This window comes from Hippopotamus amphibius, chromosome 9 (genome assembly GCF_030028045.1).
Source record: "Hippopotamus amphibius kiboko isolate mHipAmp2 chromosome 9, mHipAmp2.hap2, whole genome shotgun sequence".
In the NCBI taxonomy this organism is placed as follows: domain Eukaryota; kingdom Metazoa; phylum Chordata; class Mammalia; order Artiodactyla; family Hippopotamidae; genus Hippopotamus; species Hippopotamus amphibius.
Genome location: NC_080194.1, coordinates 58163488 through 58182065, shown reverse-complemented (window position 1 = coordinate 58182065; position 18578 = coordinate 58163488). Strand labels below are relative to the sequence as shown.

Here is an 18578-nt window from a genome sequence, read left to right as displayed (position 1 = left end):
ATTTAAGGAACTTGGATGAAGAACCCTCCCTCCCCCCAGCTGTCTACACGGTTCCTTCGTTACTTCATTCATTCGACAGATATTTCTCGGATCTCTGTTGGGTGCCGGACACTTTGCTAAGCAGTGGGAGCCACAAAGTGGAAAGCATCCAGAAGGTGGTCTCGGGGAGCCCTGGGTCTACTGAGCATGCAGACCTGCAGAGCGGCGAGGTCCCGGGGAGCCGGGCAAAGCGCGCCAGCCCCGGCCTCCCGCCGGCCAGCCCGCCCGGCTGCCGCGCCCATCCCCCACCTGACCCCCGGCGGCCGCGACTTCGGCCGCGTCCCCATGGCAACCAGAGGCCGCGAGGCGGACGGGCGGCGGGCCGCGAGCGGGAGGCGGTAAAGGCCTAGGAGACGGCGGGCAGGAGCGCCGCGCCCGCGGAAGGTGGCGGGGCCGCTCGGGGCGGGCCGGGCTGGCGGCGGCTCCGGCATTCGTACTTCCGGGGCCTCAGACCTCTCGGGAGAGCGCGGCGCAGCGCAGGTAACCGGTCCTGGACCCTCGCCCTTCAGCCTAGCTTGCCCAGGAGGGACGGGGGACCCCGACATGCTGTTCCGCGGAGGCTAGCCTTCAACCCTGCGCTTGGCAGGTCTGGGGTCGCGGGGCGAGGGGGGCGTCGGGAGAGGCTCAGACCGCCCCTCTAACTCAGAACAGAGATTCTCCCTAAATTGCAAGGTCTACGTTGTAGTTGCGTGGCTTTGGGCAAGTCACCTGGCTTGTCTGTGCCTCAGTTTCCCTGATGTTAAAGTGAGGGATCTGGGAACCTACGAAATGAGTGTACTGGTCAAGGTTTCGTTCCCCATCCCTGCTCCTCGCCCTTCTGCTCAACTCGCAATTCCAGCGTCTCCCTTAAATCACTCTGATTTGAGAGTGACATGAGCCCGCCAGACTTCCTCCTCTTTCTACCGTCTTTTTTTTTTTTAAGCTCTTTATTGGAATATAATTGCTTTACACTGTTGTGCCAGTTTTTGCTGTACAGCAAAGTGAATCAACTGTATTTATACATATATCCCCATATCCCCTCCCTCCCGTGACTCCTTCCCACTTTATACCGTCTTGAACGCTGTTTAATTTTACTCAGAGGAGTCGAAGTTCTTTTCAATACTTCTCCATTTATCCTCATAGATTATTTTTTAATTAAAACCGTGTTGCTGGGAAAAACATCTGTTTACTTTAGGAAGTACTAACATCCCTATTTTGTCAGAAGGGTGGGCGGGTTCCCACAGAGCCGCTGAGGAATTGTAAAATTTCTACCTGTAGGCAATTCTTAGCCTTTTTGTCCTAAATCTCATGGTATATTCATTCTAACCAAACCGAGACAGGGACGAAGCAAGAATCTACTCAAAGGCAAACCTTTAGGAGACCCACCAGGAAGGAAGGCTTGAGTACATTCAGCTGGGACCCTAGTCTGGAGCAGAAATTCTGTTTTACTCCTCTCATGTGCTCACACCTTGCAAAGTACCTGGCACCAAGCTGGTGTTCAGTAGATAGTGAACGAATGTTCATTTCAGTCAGTAGCATCTATTTCAACTCATCACTAAGCAAATGTCATAAATGCAAGGGGGCGCGCGCACACACACACGCAAATTTCTACATTTTGTGGAACCAAGAGCTATTACACTCAGAAAAACAACATGGTTTGGCCAGTAGCAAAATTTTCTTATTTTTTAGGTTAAAAAATGTAAGCATTTTAGGAATCTGGATCATTTTTGCCCCCCACAGATTAAAAATCAAGAAATACAAACCAGATGCAACAGTTTCTTGACATGGAGAATCAAGCCCATACTACAATCGGGTAAGTGCCGTGACATTTCTTTTTAATAAGTTGGTACTTAACTATACCAAAATCTCCCTAATGGTATGTGAATTTTGAAATTTAGTATAAGTAGAAGGATGTACCAATTATTTTTGGTGAGGAGATTAGGGGGAAATTCAAGTGACTTTAATTAAGAATCTACAGTTGGAGTCTTTACAGTTTTGACTATGGATCTATACTCAAAAATCACCATTTTCCAACTTTCAGTGAATTTTTCCAGTGTTTTAGAGTGATGGGTGCCCACATAGGCCTCATGTGCTCTTGGGTTTCCACAGTGCAACAGCTCCTGGCCAGCTTGCTCTTTTCTGCTGCACCGAGTGTCCAAGCATCCCTCCAGGCTTACCCTTAAGGTTGAACTCAAAACTTAAACGTAGCCTCAAAACAGATTTAGCTCCTCAAAACTGCAGTAAGAACTGGATATTTTACCAAAAGTTTCAGGAAGAGATAAGGAATAGAGTTCTTATGGTTTTTGCCATTGTGAAAAAATTAAATTATTTTTGACATGTGTCTGTCCTCACCCCTTCCCTGCCATCAGCACCATAAAGGTTTCTCTTCCTACTGTTTCATGAGCCAACTGGCCATTGGCTGACCCCAGAGCTTGGGGAGTTGAGAGGGAGTGGAGAAGATGGGGGAGATGGTGTTGGTATTATTGTGCCTAATCTTGACTGTGACTAACTTTTTGGCACTAGTCAGACCACTCCAGGGAGCTCACTTTCAGTTATTCTGCTCAGACCATAACTTGACATCAGGCTAAAGGAAAGCTGAACAAGTCTGGATAATAATAGCTATCACTTTTTTAAACTCCTGCTGCATACTCCTCCTTAGAAAAGCCTTGCTAGGTATCATTCTCATTTTACAACTAACAAAATTGAGCATATTATTAGAGTATAGTCTAAGCTCTTGTGACAAAGAGACCCCCAAACACAGGGCTAAAAAAGATTGAAGTGTATTTCTATCTCATGTACAAGTTCATAGATGAGCAGACCAGAGCTGGTAGGGCAGCTCTGCCATACTCACTACATGATTTCCAGCTCTGGGCCCAAAGTGATTGCTTCAGCTCCCACCATCATGACTGTGCTCCTGCCAGAGGGAAGAGGGAAGGACAAGAGGAGAAAGACTATTCCTCTTAGGAGTATGACCTGCAAGTGGCAAGCCTAGCTTCTGTTCACTTCCCATTGGCCAGAACTTAGCCCCAGGGCAAGAGCTAGCTGCAAGGAAGGCTGAGAAATGCAGTCTCTAACTGGGCAGCCATGTGACCAGTTAAAGCTTAGAGGTACTATAATAAAAGGAAGAAGATGGACAACTAGCAGTGTCTGTCACATTGAGTTCAGAAAGGTAGAGAAAGAGAAATAAAGCAGGAACTTGACCCAGAATACACAACTGGTTGCTGGAGGAGGTAGGATTTGAATTCAGATATGTCTGGTTTCAATCCCAGCATTCTTCGCCTCATTGGAAATGGATGGCAAAAAGATGTGGGAAGCATCGTGCCTGGTATCTGTAGCAGAGCCAGGATAGGATTCTGGATTGAGCAGGTGTTAGGTCCCTGGTGTGACGATGGCACTAAGAGCTAAGATGCAGATTGAAGGTCTTGAACCTAAGGTTGGGTACCAGGTATCACTTCACTCCTATAAAGCTGCGGCCACGGAGACTGCTATTTCTCTTCACTCATTCTTTTGGAAAAGAGTATGGAGTACTGAATGTACGCCAGGCACCATGCTAAGCTCTCTGACTCATGCAAAAATCATTATGAAACAAACCTTTAAGAACTTTTAAAATTTAGTAGGGAACCATAGAGCTTGTTTGGATACAATGTAATTATAAATCAGAAGTGAATGAGAATTACTGGAGGTTTCCATGAGGAATCCACCACTCATCACAGCATACATGGGACCAGACCTTGTCAACCATGGTCTCCAAAGAATGGAGAACCTGCCTCTGTCCTATGCACTGTTGAGAAATATGTAAAACTTTAGATCATGAAGATAATAAAACCTCATTCATCAGGCATTTGTAACATGCTTATCAAACCATGTGACCTGTATATCTTTACTTATCTTTTGTGGAACAACCTTTATTTGGCAAATAATTATCTAAAGTCTACAATGAGCCATTCATTGGTCTAAGCACCAGGAAGATAGTGGTGAACAAAACAGAGAACACTCCTTCAAGGGCTTTGTACATTAGTGGGACAGAGAGTGGGAGGTGTAGACGTGTTTCACATGTTGATATGCAGAAGAATAAAGCAGGCTGAGGATGAGAGGAATAGAGTGTGAATGAGGTGGTCAAGCAAGGATTCCTGGTAAGGCAGCTTTTGAGCAGAGATTATGTCTGGGAGAAGAAAGCTCCAGACAGGAGGAACAGAAAATGCAAACGCCTAAGGTAGGAGCTTTTACACAGAACATTTATGATGTGGGTGAGTCATTATTCTCTGACATCTGGGTTATAACAGGTTTTGATTTTTATTTATTCAAGATCTCTCCCAATTATAGGTGTTTGTGCCATAATAATCAACCTGAACTTCTAAGTGAAAGTTATATTTAAGTGGGTTTGTCCTTTTCGTTTTTTTCTTTTTTTTTTTAAGCTCTTTATTGGAATATAATTGCTTTACAGTGTTGTGCCCGTTTTTTCTGTACAACGAAGTGAATCAGCTGTGTTTATACATATATCCTCATATCCCCTCTCTCCCGCAACTCCCTCCCACCCTCCCTGTCCCAGCTCTCTAAGTCATCACGCATCATCAAGTTGATCTCCCTGTGTTAGGCAGTTGCTTCCCACTAGCTACCTGTTTTACATTTGGTAGTGTATATGTGTCAATGCTACTCTCTCACTTCGTCCTAGCTTCCCCTTTGCCCACCCCCCACCATGTCTAGTCCGTTCTCTACATCTGCATGTTTATTCTTGCCCTGTCACTGAGTTCATCAGTACCATTTTTTTAGATTTCATATATGTGAGTTAGTATACGGTATTTGTTTTTCTGTTTCTGGCTTACTTCACTCTGTATGACAGTCTCTAGGTCTATCCACCTCATTACATATAGTTCCATTTCATTTTTTTTTATGGCTCAGTAATATTCCATTGTATATATGTGCCACATCTTTATCCATTCATCTGTTCATGGGCATTTAGGTTGCAGTTCTCTAATGATTAGTGATGTTGAGCATCTTTTCATATGTTTGTTAGCCATCTATATATGGCAATCCCAGTCTCTCAATTCATCCCACCCCAATGGCGTGCCACCCCCCCTCACTTGGTGTCCATATGTTTGTTCTCTGCATCTGTGTCTCTGTTTCTGCCTTGCAAACCAGTTGATTTGTACCGTTTTCTATATTCCGCATATATGTGTTAATATATGATATTTGTTTTTCTTTCTGACTTACTTCACTCTGTATGACAGTCTCTAGGTCCATCCATGTCTCTACAAATGTCGCAATTGTGTTCCTTTTTACGGATGAGTAATATTCCATTGTGCATACATACCACATCTTCTTTATCCATTCATCTGTTCATGGACATTCAGGTTGCTTCCATGACCTGGCTATTGTAAATAGTGCTGCAATGAACATTGGAGTACATGTGTCTTTTTGAATTATGGTGTTCTCTGGGTATATGCCCAGCAGTGGGATTGCTGGGTCATATGGTAACTCTATTTTTAGTTTTGCAAGCAACTTCCATACATTCTCCACAGTGACCGTATCAATTTACATTCCCACCAATAGTGCAAAAGCGTTCCCTTTTCTCCACACCCTCCCCAGCATTTATTGTTTGTAGATTTTCTGATGATGCCCATTCTCACCGGTATGAGGTGATACCTCATTGTTGTTCTGATTTGCATTTCTCTAATAAGAAGTGATGTTGAGCAGCTTTTCAAGTGCCTCTTGACCATCTGTATGTCTTCTTTGGAGAAATGCTTATTTAGGTTTCTGCCCATTTTTTGATTGGATTGTTGGTTTTTTTGACATTGAGGTGGATGAACTGTTTATATATTTTGGAGATTAATCCTTTGTTGATTTGTTTGCAAATATTTTCTCCCATATGAGGGTTGTCTTTTCGTCTTGCTTATAGTTTCCTTTGCTGTGCAGAAGCTTTGAAGTTTCATTAGGTCCCACTTATTTATTTTTGTTTTTATTTCCATTACTCTAGGAGGTGGGACAAAAAAGATTTCGCTGTGATTTATGTCAAAGAGTGTTCCTCCTATGTTTTCCTCTAGGAGTTTCATAGTGTCTGACCTTACATTTAGGTCTTTAATCCCTTTTGAGTTTATTTTTGTGTATGGTGTTAGGAAGTGTTCTAATTTCATTCTTTTACATGTTGCTGTCCAATCTTCCCAGAACCACTTTTTGAAGAGGCTGACTTTTCTCCATTGTATATGCTTGCCTCCTTTGTCAACGATAAGGTGCCCATGTGTGCTTGGGTTTATCTATGGGCTCTCTATTCTGTTCCATTGATCTATATTTCTGTTTTTGTGCCAGTACCATACTGTCTTTTTTTTTTTTTTAGCTTGCCAATCCTATTTTTTTTTTTTTTACATTTTTTTTTTTTATATTTTTTGGGGGGTACACCAGGTTCAATCATCTGTTTTTATATACATATCCCCATTTTCCCTCCCTTCCTTGACTCCCCCCCCCCCCGCCCCAGTCCTCTAAGGCATCTTCCATCCTCGAGTTGGACTCCCTTTGTTATACAACAACTTCCCACTGACTGTTTTACAGTTGGTAGTATATATATGTCTGTGCTCCTCTCTCGCTTCGTCTCAGTTTCCCCTTCACCCCCCGCCCCCTCCCATACCTCGAGTTCTCCAGTCCATTCTCTGTATCTGCATCCTTGTTCTTGTCACTGAGTTCATCAGTACCATTTTTAGATTCCATATATGTGAGTTAGCATACAATATTTGTCCTTCTCTTTCTGACTTACTTCACTCTGTATGACAGATTGTAGTTCTATCCACCTCATTACATATAGCTCCATCTCATCCCTTTTTATAGCTGAGTAATATTCCATTGTATATATATGCCACATCTTCTGTATCCATTCATTTGTTGATGGGCATTTAGGTTTCTTCCATGTCCTGGCTATTGTAAATAGTACTGCAATAAACATTATGGTACAAGTTTCTTTTGGGATTATGGTTTTCTTTGGGTATATGCCCAGGAGTGGGATGACTGGATCATAGGGTAGTTCTATTTGTAGTTTTTTAAGGAACCTCCAAATTGTTTTCCATAGTGGCTGTACCAACTTACAGTCCCACCAACAGTGCAGGAGAGTTCCCTTTTCTCCACACCCTCTCCAACATTTGTGGTTTCCAGACTTTGTGATGATGGCCATTCTGATTGGTGTGAGGTGATACCTCATTGTGGCTTTGACTTGCATTTCTCTGATGATGAGTGATGTTGAGCATCTTTTCATGTGTTTGTTGGCCATCTGTATGTCTTCTTTGGAGAAATGTCTATTTAGGTCTTCTGCCCATTTGTGGATTGGGTTATTTGCTTTTTTGGTATGAAGCTTCATGAGCTGCTTGTATATTTTGGAGGTTAATCCTTTGTCCGTTGTTTCATAGGCAATTATTTTTTCCCATTCTGAGGGTTGCCTTTTAGTCTTGTTTATGGTTTCTTTTGCTGGGCAAAAGCTTTTAAGTTTCATGAGGTCCCATTCGTTTATTCTTGATTTTATTTCCATGATTCTAGGAGGTGGGTCAAAAAGGATGTTGCTTTGATGTATGTCAAAGAGTGTTCTGCCTATATTTTCCTCTAGGAGTTTTATAGTGTCTGGCCTCACATGTAGGTCTTTAATCCCTTTTGAGTTTATTTTTGTGTATGGTGTTAGGAAGTGTTCTCATTTCATTCTTTTACATGTTGCTGTCCAATTTTCCCAGCACCACTTATTGAAGAGGCTGCCTTTTCTCCATTGTATATGCTTGCCTCCTTTGTCAAAGATAAGGTGCCCATATGTGCTTGGGTTTATCTATGGGCTCTCTATTCTGTTCCATTGATCTATATTTCTGTTTTTGTGCCAGTACCATACTGTCTTGATCACTATTGCCTTGTAGTATAGTTTGAAGTCAGGAAGGCTGATTCCTCCAGCTCCATCTTTCCTTCTCAGGATTGCTTTGAGTATTTGGGGTCTTTTGCATTTCCATACAAATCATAAGATTTTTTGTTCTCGTTCTGTGAAAAATGCCGTTGGTAATTTGATAGGGACTGCGCTGAATCTGTAAATTGCTTTGGGTAGTATAGTCATTTTCACAATGTTGATTCTTCTAATCCAAGAATATGGTATGTCCCTCCATCTGTTTGTATCATCTTTGATTTCTTTCATCAGTGTCTTATAGTTTTCTGCATATGGGTCTTGTGCCTCTTTAGGCAGGTTTATTCCTAGGTATTTTATTCTTTTTGTTGCAATGGTAAATGGGAGAGTTTCCTTAATTTCTCTTTCTGCTCTTTCATTGTTAGTGTATAGGAATGCAGGAGATTTCTGCACATTAATTTTGTATCCTGCTACTTTACTAACTTCATCGATCAGTGCTAGCAGTTTTCTGGTAGCATCTTTAGGGTTTTCTGTGTATAATATCATGTCATCTGCAAAGAGTCACAATTTTACTTCTTTTCCAATTTGCATTCCTTTTATTTCATTTTCTTCTCTGCTCGCTGTGGCTAAAATTTTCCAAAACTATGTTGAATAATAGTGGTGAGAGTGGGCACCCTTGTTTTGTTCCTCTTCTTAGAGGGAATTTTTTCAGTTTTTTACCATTTAGGATGTTGTTGGCTGTTGGTTTGTCATATATGGCTGCTATTATGTTGAGGTAATTTCCTTCTGTGCCCATTTTCTGGAGAGCTTTAATCATAAATGGATGTTGACTTCTGTCAAAAGCTTTTTCTGCATCTATTGAGATGATCATATGGTTTTTATCCTTCAATTTGTTGATATGATGTATCACGTTGATTGATTTGCGTATATTGAAGAATCCTTGCATCCCAGGGATAAACCCCACTTGATCATGGTGTATGATCTTTTTAATGTGCTGTTGGATTCTGTTTGCTAGTATGTTGTTGAGACTTTTTGCATCTATATTCATCAGTGATATTGGACTGTAATGTTCTTTTTGTGTGACATCTTTGCCTGGTTTTGGTATGAGGGTGATGGTGACCTCGTAGAATGAGTTTGGTAGTGTTCTTCCTTCTATTATATTTTGGAAGAGTTTGAGAAGGATAGGTGTTAACTCTTCTCGAAATGTTTGATAGAATTCGCCTGTGAAGCCATCTGGTCCTGGGCTTTTGTGTGTTGGGAGATTTTTAATCACTGCCTCAATTTCTGGGCTTTTGTTTGGTGGGATATTTTTAATCACTGTCTCAGTTTCCACACTTCTGATTGGTCTGTTCATCTTTTCTATTTTCTTGGAAGATTGCACTTTTCTAAGAATTTATCCATTTCTTCCAGGCTATCCAATCTATTGGCATATAGTTGCTTGTAGTAGTCTCTCATGATCTTTTGTATTTCTGCGGTGTCGGTTGTTACTTCTCCTTTTTCATTTCTAATTCTATTGATTTGCGTCTTCTCCCTTTTTTTCCTGATGAGTCTGGCTAATGATTTTTCAATTTTGTTTATTTTAGTTTTTTGTTTGTTTATCTTTATTGGAATATAATTGCTTTACAGTATTGTGTCAGTTTCTGCTGTACAACAAAGTGAAAGAGCCACATGTATACATATATCCCCATATCCTGTCCTCTTGAGCCTCCTTCCCAACCTTCCTATCCCACCCCTTTAAGTCTTCAGAAAGCATCGCTGGCTTTTAATTTTATGGATCTTTGCTATTGTTTCCTTCATTTCTTTTTCATTTATTTCTGATCTGATCTTTATGATTTCTTTCCTTCTACTCACTTTGGAGCTTTTTTTTTTCTTCTTTCTCTAATCGTCTTAGGTGTAAAGTTAGGTTGTTATTCGATATTTTTCTTGTTTCTTATGGTAGGATTGTATTGCTACAGACTTCCCTCTTAGAACTGCCTTTGCTGCATCCCATAGGTTTTGTGGGATTGTGCTTTCATTGTCAGTTGTTGCTAGGTATTTTTTGATTTCCTCTTTGATTTCTTCAGTGATTTCTTGGTTGTTTAATAACATATTGTTTAGCCTCCAAGCGTTTGTATTTTTCACAGTTTTCTTCCTGTAATTCATATCTAGTCTCATGGCATTGTGGTTGGAGAAGATGCTTGATTTGATTTCATATTCTTGAATTTACCAAGGCTTGATTTGTGACCCAAGATATGATCTATTCTGGAAAATGTTCCGTGTGCACTTGAGAAGAAAGTGTATTCTGTAGTTTTTGGATGGAATGTCCTATAAATATCAATTAAGTTGAGATGGTCTAATGTGTCATTTAAAGTTTATGTTTCCTTATTTATTTTCTATTTGGATGATCTGTCCATTGGTGTAAGTGGGGTCTTCAAGTCTCATACTGTTATTGTGTTACCATCAATTTCTCTTTTTATGGCTGTTAGCATTTGCCTTATGTATTGAGGTGCTCCTATGTTGGGTGCATAGATATTTACAATTGTTATATGTTCTTCTTGGATTTATCCCTTGATCATTATGTAGTGTCCTTCCTTGTCTCTTGTAATAGTCTTTTCTTTCAAGTCTAATGTGTCTGATATGAGTATTGCTACTCCAGCTTTCTTTTGAATTCCATTTGCATGGAATATCTTTTTCCATCCCTTTACTTTCAGTCTATATGTGTCTCTTGGTCTGAAGAGGGTTTCTTGTAGGCAGCATATGTAAGGGCCTTGTTTTTGTATCCATTCAGCCAGTCTGTGTCTTTTGGTTGGAGCATTTAATCCATTTACATTTAAGGTGATAATTGACATGCATGTTCCTATTACCATTTTCTTAATTGTTTTGGGTTTGTTTTTGTAGGTCTTTTCCTTCTCTTGTGTTTCCTGCTTAGAAAAGTGCCTTTAGCAATTGTTGTAAGGCTTGTTTGGTGGTGCTGAATTCTCTTAACTTTTGCTTGTCTGTAAAGCTTTTGATTTCTCCATCAAATCTGAATGAGATTCTTGCTGGGTAGAGTATTCTTGGCTGTAGGTTTTTCTCTTTCAGGACTTTCAGTATATCCTGCCATTCCCTTCTGGCCTGCAGAGTTTCTGCAGGAAGATCAGCTGTTATCCTTATTGATTTTTCCTTATGTTATTTGTTGCTTTTCTCTTGCTGCTTTTAATATTTATTCTTTGTGTTTAATTTTCATTAGTTTGATTAAAATGTGCCTCAGTGTGTTTCTCCTTGGGTTTATTCTGTATGGGGCTCTCTGTGCTTCTTGAATTTGATTAACTATTTCCTTTCCCATGTTGGGGAAGATTTCCACTATAACCTCTTCAAATATTTTCTCAGACCCTTTCTTTTTTTCTTCTTCTTCTGGGACACCTATGATTCAAAGGTTGGTGCGCTTAATGTTGTCACCAAGGTCTCTGAGACTGTCTTCCAACCTTTTTATTCTTTTTTCTTTTTCCTGCTCTGTGGCAGTTATTTCCCCCATTCTATCTTACAACTCACTTATTCATTCTTCTGCCTCAGTTATTCTGCTGTTTATACCATCTAGAGTGTTTTTAATTTCAGTTATTGTGTTGTCCATTACTGTTTGTTTGCTCTTTAGTTCTTCTTGGTCCTTATGAAATGTTTCTTGGATTTTCCCTATTTTGTTTTTGAGATTTTGCATCAATTTTATTATCATTACTCTGAATTCTTTTTCAGGCAATTTTCCTATTTCCTCTTCATTTATTTGGTCTTGTGAGTTTTTATCTTGCTCCTTTGCCTTCAAGGTGTTTCTTTGTTTTCTCATTTGTCTAATTTATAGGAGTTTCTGTCTCCTTTTTCTATGCTGCCTAGTAGTAATTCCTCTTGTTTGTGTTCTCTTGCCCCTGTGGTGGGGTTGGTCCAGTGTCTTGAGGTAGGCTTCCTGATAGGAGGGTCTGATGCCTCCTTTCTGGTTTGTGGATCTGAGTCTTTTCCCTCTGATGAGCAGGGCCATGTCAGGTGGTGTTTTTTAGAGTGTCTGTGAACTTAATGTGACTTTAGGTAGTCTGTGTGCTGATGGGTGGGTTTGTGTTCCTTTCTTGTTTGTAGTTTGCTGTGAGGTACCCAGCACCAGCAGTTGCAGGCAGTCATGCAAAGCTGGGTCTGATAGAGGCCTTCATAAGAATTCTCTGCAGTCAATCTTCCCTGTGGCTGAGGACTCTCAATTGGTGTAGTGTCCTGGACTCGGTGCTCCCTTCCCAGAGCCTCTGACTTGACTTTTGGTCGAGGAATCCAGACTCCAGTGGTCACTCATCCTGGCAATAAAGGGGATTAAAAAGACTATCCAAGTTCCAGACTAATGGTTAAAAGTTAAGTGAAACAAACAAATACTGAATTATGGAAACATGTACACGCTGAAGAAACACAAAAGCAGATCCCAATAGAACATAAAGCCCTAGAACAACCCGACAGAAGAACCCCAGAACACAATCAGACAATTAACGAGAAAACCAACAAAAATTCAAAACCAATCAAACCAAACAAAACAAAAAAACAGGGAAATTGTGAAAATGAGGACCAAGTACAACAGGGACCCAATAGGAACAGGGAGCAAATATAACAAAGAGCAAGAGAACAATCAGATAGACTGAAGATCCCCAAAAGGAAATCAAACAATTATAATTAGAAGTAAGATAAAGGCAAAACCTAATAAGAAAAACTAAAGCAGTGTGTCATGTGAAGAATAAAGCAAGGAAATAGAGCAGACCAATAATATTGATTAAAAGTATAATAAGATAAAATAAAATAAAGAGGGATAGAACACAGAGCAACAGAAGAGCATAGTATGACTGAAAATATAAAAAGAAAAAGAAAAAAATGTATTAAAGATAAAGAAGAAAAGAAGATAGGAGGGATAAACTCAGCACTACAAAAAAGCTAGCTAGAAATAGACATATATAAAAAGGCTAAAAATAAAAAAGTAAAGAATAGAATAAAAAATATGTTATAAAACATGAAGATCCCTTAGGACTATGATCATAATTATAAAAAAAAAAAAAGCTATAACTGACCACAGAATGGATCAGATCAATAGAATAAATAATAATAATTCTGTTTCCTTGGGGTCTTAGTTGTAAGTGTCCTTGTACATGCCTTGAGCTTCAGGCCACCTTAACCTCCCCAGCGGGCCCTCTTCTGCCTCTGTGTTTGACTCTGGAACTGCTGTGAGTCCTATGGAGTCCACTTAGGCTCTGATCTGGCCCAATTCCTATGTGTGCTTGCTCCCACAGTCCATAGCTGCCAGAGCTAGACCTTTTTCATTTGTGGAAGCATTCATTGTTTAGTCAGATATGCCAAAGACATAGGGTCTACCTAGCTGATCACGGGGATTTAGTCTGCAGCATATATATCTGATGGAAAGATTTCAGAACCTCTTCCTTAGTCCCCCTGTCCCTGGTGTTCAGCTTTGGTTTCTTCCTTGCTTCTGCATGTGGTCTAACCACCAGAGTCTGGTCCTAAGGCTGCCTTGGAGCTCTTTGGGTCTGTCTCAGTGAGGGTTTCCTTTATTATTCATCTGCAGATGCAGGTGTATGGGGACAGAGAGGCTTTCATAGTGGCTCCTCTCCCTGCATGTGACTCAACAGTAGCACCCTGCTTGGACTGCAGGAGTCCCAGGGGTGATGCTGAATGTGCAGGGATGCTGTTGGTCGTGGGTTTAGGAAATCTGGCCTTATGTGGTTCTTTACTGGTGCCTGACGCAAGATGCTTGATGGGCAGCCCTCAGGGGCTCTTGTATTACTCTGCAACCAGCAGGGCTTCCTTTATTGTTCATCTGTAGGTGCCGGTGTGTGGGGAGAGAGAGGGTACAATAGTGGCTCCTTCCCCTGCATGTGAGTCAGCAGTAGCGCCCTGCCTGGGTTTCAGGAGCCCTGGCAGAGGTAGCAGTGTCTATTGCACAGGGAAGCCAGCAGGCTCGGGTATAAGTGAAGTGTCTCCAGAGCTGGCCTGCTCTGCAGAATTCTTCTGGATCTCAGCAGCAGGCACACCAGGCCAGCACCCCTCCCGGGGCGGGGGGGCTTTTTCTATCCCTTGTCAACTGCGACAGCCAGGCCCCGAGGGGGCCTCCCTTTGTTTGTCAACAGGTGCCAAAAGAGAGACTACAACAGTGGCTTCTTCCCCTGCATGTGAGTCAGCAGTAGTGCCCTGCTTGGCTCCCGGGAGCCCTGGCAGTGGCAGCACCAATTACAGAGGGAGGCTGGTGGGCTTGGGTATAACTAGAATGTCTCCAGAGAAGTCCTTCTCTGCAGACTTCTTCTGGCTCTCAGCAGCAGGCATACCAAGCCAGCCTCCACCAGGGGGCTTTCTCTATCCCTTGTTGACTGCGACAGCCAGGCCCAGAGGGAGCCTTCCTTTGTTCGTTGCAGGCACCAAAAGAGAGGCTACAACAGTGGCTCCTCTGCTTGTGAATCAACAGTACTGCGCCACCACCACGGCCACCCAGCTGTCTGCGGTAGGCATTCTCTGCTGTGGATTTCTTCCCTCCTTTCCCTCAGTCCATCTCCCCGCAGCCAACAATGTTTCTCACCCTGAACCAGTTCTGTAGTTCCCACATTCCAGCTCCCAGACCCCCTGTACAGCTGTGAACCCCCGTCTCAGTCTGGGACACGCTGAACTGTGCTACAGACCCCGTGTGTGTTTCTCACTCTTTCCCGTCTGCCACAGATTGGCCGCTTCACCCTCTTTGGACAGTCCCAAATGACCCCCTTCTAACCTAATCAAATTCCCCATTGGAGTGGGTGTTTCCCTGTCAGATATTCCCTGAATTCAGAAATCTCTCCTCTGTTTTAGCTCCTCCTACCCTAGGTTGTAGGACCTGTCCCTTTCCTTTCTTCTCCTCTTCTTTCTCCTTTTTCCCCCCTCTGTACTGCCCAGTTATGTCGAGATCTTTGCAGTCCTTTCTGGTGTCCAAGGTCTTCTGCTAGTGTTCAGTCAGTTTTCTGTGGGAATTATTGCATCTTTTGATGTATTCATGATGCATCTGTGCAGAGAGATGCACTCCATGTCCTTCTAGTTCGCCACCATCTTTTTTCCCATCCTTTTTGTTTTTAGAGTGTGTGCCCGGAACATAAATAATTATAGAATGAATAAATAATCTTTTATTGAACTTTTTAAGAGAACCATGTCTATGTTTTGCTTTGTTTCTATTTTATTATTCATGAATTTCTACTCATTACTTTTTTTAATGTTTTATTTTACTTATCTTGTTCTGATTTTTTAATTGAAAAATGTGATTCAGTTATTTTTATGATTTCTGGATTTCATGATTTCTTTAAATAATACTTCTTTAAATTTCATTTAAAGATGAAGTTCCTCTTGGGCTCAGCTTTGCTGCAGGCTGTAGGATTAGTGTTCCCACTCTTACTTGCTAAATTATCTATTATTTCAACTTTGATTTTCTCTTTGACTCAAGAGATATTTGGGAGATATAACTTCTGCGGGCGAGGTTTAATTATCTTTTTATTATTACTTTCAAATCCCCCTACATTCATGGTCATAGAATATGACCTGTGTGATAGTTCAGTTTCCTTAAGATTAGTCTTATGACATGTTGCATGATCAACTTTTATAAATGTCCTTCAGGCATTGAAAACAAGTGTAAATTCTCTCTTGCTTAAGAAAAAAGGTTTAAAAAGTTATACATACATAATCAAACTGTTTAATTGTTGATATGTTCAAATTATACTTTTCAAATCCATTATTACCTTTTTGTCTGTTTGATCTGTCACATTTTAAGGAAGATCTTTACTGTAGTTGTGATTTTTGTCTAATTCTTCTTGTATTTCAGACAGTTTTTATTTTCTGTATTTCCATGTTCTGTTGCTCAATATATTGAGGTCCATGGATGTTATATCTTCTTGGTATGTTGTATAATTTAGCTTTATAGAATATCTCACAAGTATAAGTGAGTGGTTTTTATTTGAATTCTACTTTGCCTGATATTGCCATCTCTGCTTTGTTTTTAATTTGCGTTAGTCTGTAATAGCCTTGTTCATTCCTTTTATAAAGGAAAAAATTAGCATTTTCCTTCCTGTATAGGGAAAAACCCAGTTCTTCCCCCACTCTGTCTTTCTTCTCTGTGTGTCTCCTTTACTGTCACAGAGAACACTTCACTTCTGAAACTTCTGGTCACCAAATGTGTGGCGGTTTTTTCCCCCATCAAGCAATTCTCTGGGACGCCAGCTGGGTGTCCTGCAATTCAACTCTATTCTGACACTGTCTACCCATAGATAACATCAGCTCCCACAGATTAAGGGGCTCAGTCCCACAAGACTGCCTGCTACCCTCTTCAGACTCCAGTAGCGAGACCAGGTTGTCATCTGTGCTTCCAACCAACTAGTTATAGATCAGAGGTTCCAATAACCCCCTCCTTGGATTTGATTAATTTACTAGAGTAGCTCACAGAACTAGGGGAAATACTTAGCCTTTAAACTCTTACTTTCATCCAGTTTATTGAAGCATACAGATGAGCATCCAGGTGGAAAGGGTGCATAGGGTAAGGTATATGGGAAGGGGCGTGCCACTCTCCCAGCATCTCCACATGGTCACCAACCCAGAAGCTTTCCAAACCCCATACTTTGGGGATTTTTGCGGAGGCTTCACCATGTAGGCATGATTGATCTTTAACTCCATTTTCAGCCCATCTCCCTGCACAAGAGAATGGAGGAGGGAGAGGTGGGGCTGAAAATTCCAAGCTTCTAATCATGACTTGATCTTTCTGGTGACCAGCCCTCATCCAGGAGTCATCTAGGAACCCACCTAGAGTTGCCTCATTAGAACAAAAGACAGTCCTATCACCCAGGGAATTACTAAGGTTTCAAGAACCCTGTGTCACAAACCAAGGTCTAAGACCAATATTAGAGCAAGAGAGGCCCCTAGTGTTGTTATCACTTAGGAAATTACCAGGGTTTTCGGAGCTCTGTGCCAGGAACCGGGGACAGAGACCAGTATATATTTTCTATTCTCTGATATCCTTGTTTTCATTCTTTTTTAAAATATCATATCGTATCTCTTGTAAGTAGCTTATGGTTAGATTAATGTATATGTGTGTGTGTGTGTATATATATATATATATATATATATATATATACCTCAACTGGAATATTGTTGCCACTAAAAAGAGGATTTTGTGGTCATTAATATATTAACATTTGACCTTTTTTGTTTTCTCAACGTTTGCTAGTCTTATCTAGTTTTCTTTTTCTCTTAGAAGTTCTACATCCTATTTTATAAGGTGTTAATTTACATTTTTTACGAATATTTAAAATTTGGATTTCTCTCCTGGCTTCCCGAATTTTAACTGTAACTTTGACCTCTCTCAGCCATAGTAAGACTTCACCTTTAGTACTGTTTTAAATTCCGCATTCCCTTATTCCATCTCCAAGATATAGTCTGAATTTCTGGTCCTAATTTCTATTAATTTATATATAAATGATTGTATATAGGATAACATTAATTATTTTACTCCTCTTTTAAGAATCCTCCTTAACAACCATAAAATTGATTGCAGTGCTTGTTACTATTATACAAAATCTTCTCTGTTCTTAATTTAAAAATTTAAAAATTTCATTTTTAATTTGACTGAAGTACTTCCTTAGGTAATCTTTTCATAAAAATGAACATAGGTAGTATGCTTCCTAACTTTTCATGTCCAGAAGTCTTATTTTTACTCTCATACAGTAACTCTGTAATAGTCATTACTCCCATGGCCTTGAAGCATGGAGTGTTGCAGGTGGAGAGTGCAATGCTAATCTCATTCTCTCCTTCAGGTTTTTTTTTTCCCCATTTCTTTTTTTTTTTAGCGTTTGGAGGCTAATGGGATTTCTCTTTAACCTTGGAATTTACAGATTTGCCAGGATAACTCTCTAGATAGAGATCCTTTCTCAATAATCCTTTATAGCATTTGGTGAACACTTTTATTACTGAAGATTCAAATCTCTTCGGCTTGGTGAAATTTTCTTCTATTTCTTTGATTAATAATTCCTCACCATTTTGTTTCATTCTCATCTCCTAGAATGCCTATATCTTTTTCTTTTTGCTCATAATTTCTATCATTGTCTTTTTTGCTCTATATTCTGGAGGAATTTCTTTCATTGTCTCTTTTTTATTTCAGCAATGACCACATTCTGGGTTTTTTATTGCTTCTCTTGAGATCTTTAGTATTGACAACCATGTTTTTATTTCCAATACTTTTTGTATGTTTATTTCATTGTTCCTTGTACATAGTAAATTGGTTTTCTTTATCAATGCGCTATACCCTTGATTCATTAAAAATATGAATAAGAAGTGTTTGCAATTACCCCTTGCTTCTTACGTTAACTCCTTTACAGTCATTCTTTCTGTGGGTGTAGCTCTGGTATATTTCTTCACATCCTTCAATTTGTGTCTCTTTCCAAACCCCAACAATTACTCCACAATCCTGCCTTTCTCCCAGGCTCTGCTACTCTAGAAGAGAAATCAATTAGGTTTTCCAGAGAAATCAGTCCACCACCTACAGTGCAGCTACAGCTCCCGGAGGACTCAGCATAACCACCATCCAGTGTGCTGTGCAGTCTAATGTATTTAAGATTATTAAAGCTTATGTTTAATAAACTTATCTCTGAAGGTCATTTCTAAAGAGGAATTCAACAAATGCATTGAGCAATGCTAAGGTCAATAAAATACATGCATAGAGTCC

At 40.5% G+C, this 18578-nt stretch overlaps 1 protein-coding gene across 1 annotated transcript in view; it reads left to right on the top strand.

Moving 5' to 3' along the window:
• Positions 1-568: 568 nt before the first annotated feature.
• The window catches only part of DEUP1 (deuterosome assembly protein 1), a 108393-nt gene continuing 90383 nt past the window's right edge, over positions 569-18578 (top strand). The window contains exons 1-2 of the mRNA XM_057749307.1: positions 569-625; positions 1759-1831. Of these exons, the coding sequence (XP_057605290.1) occupies positions 1785-1831 (47 nt within the window). The 5' untranslated portion in view covers positions 569-625; positions 1759-1784. The remainder of the gene's footprint in view (positions 626-1758; positions 1832-18578) is intronic.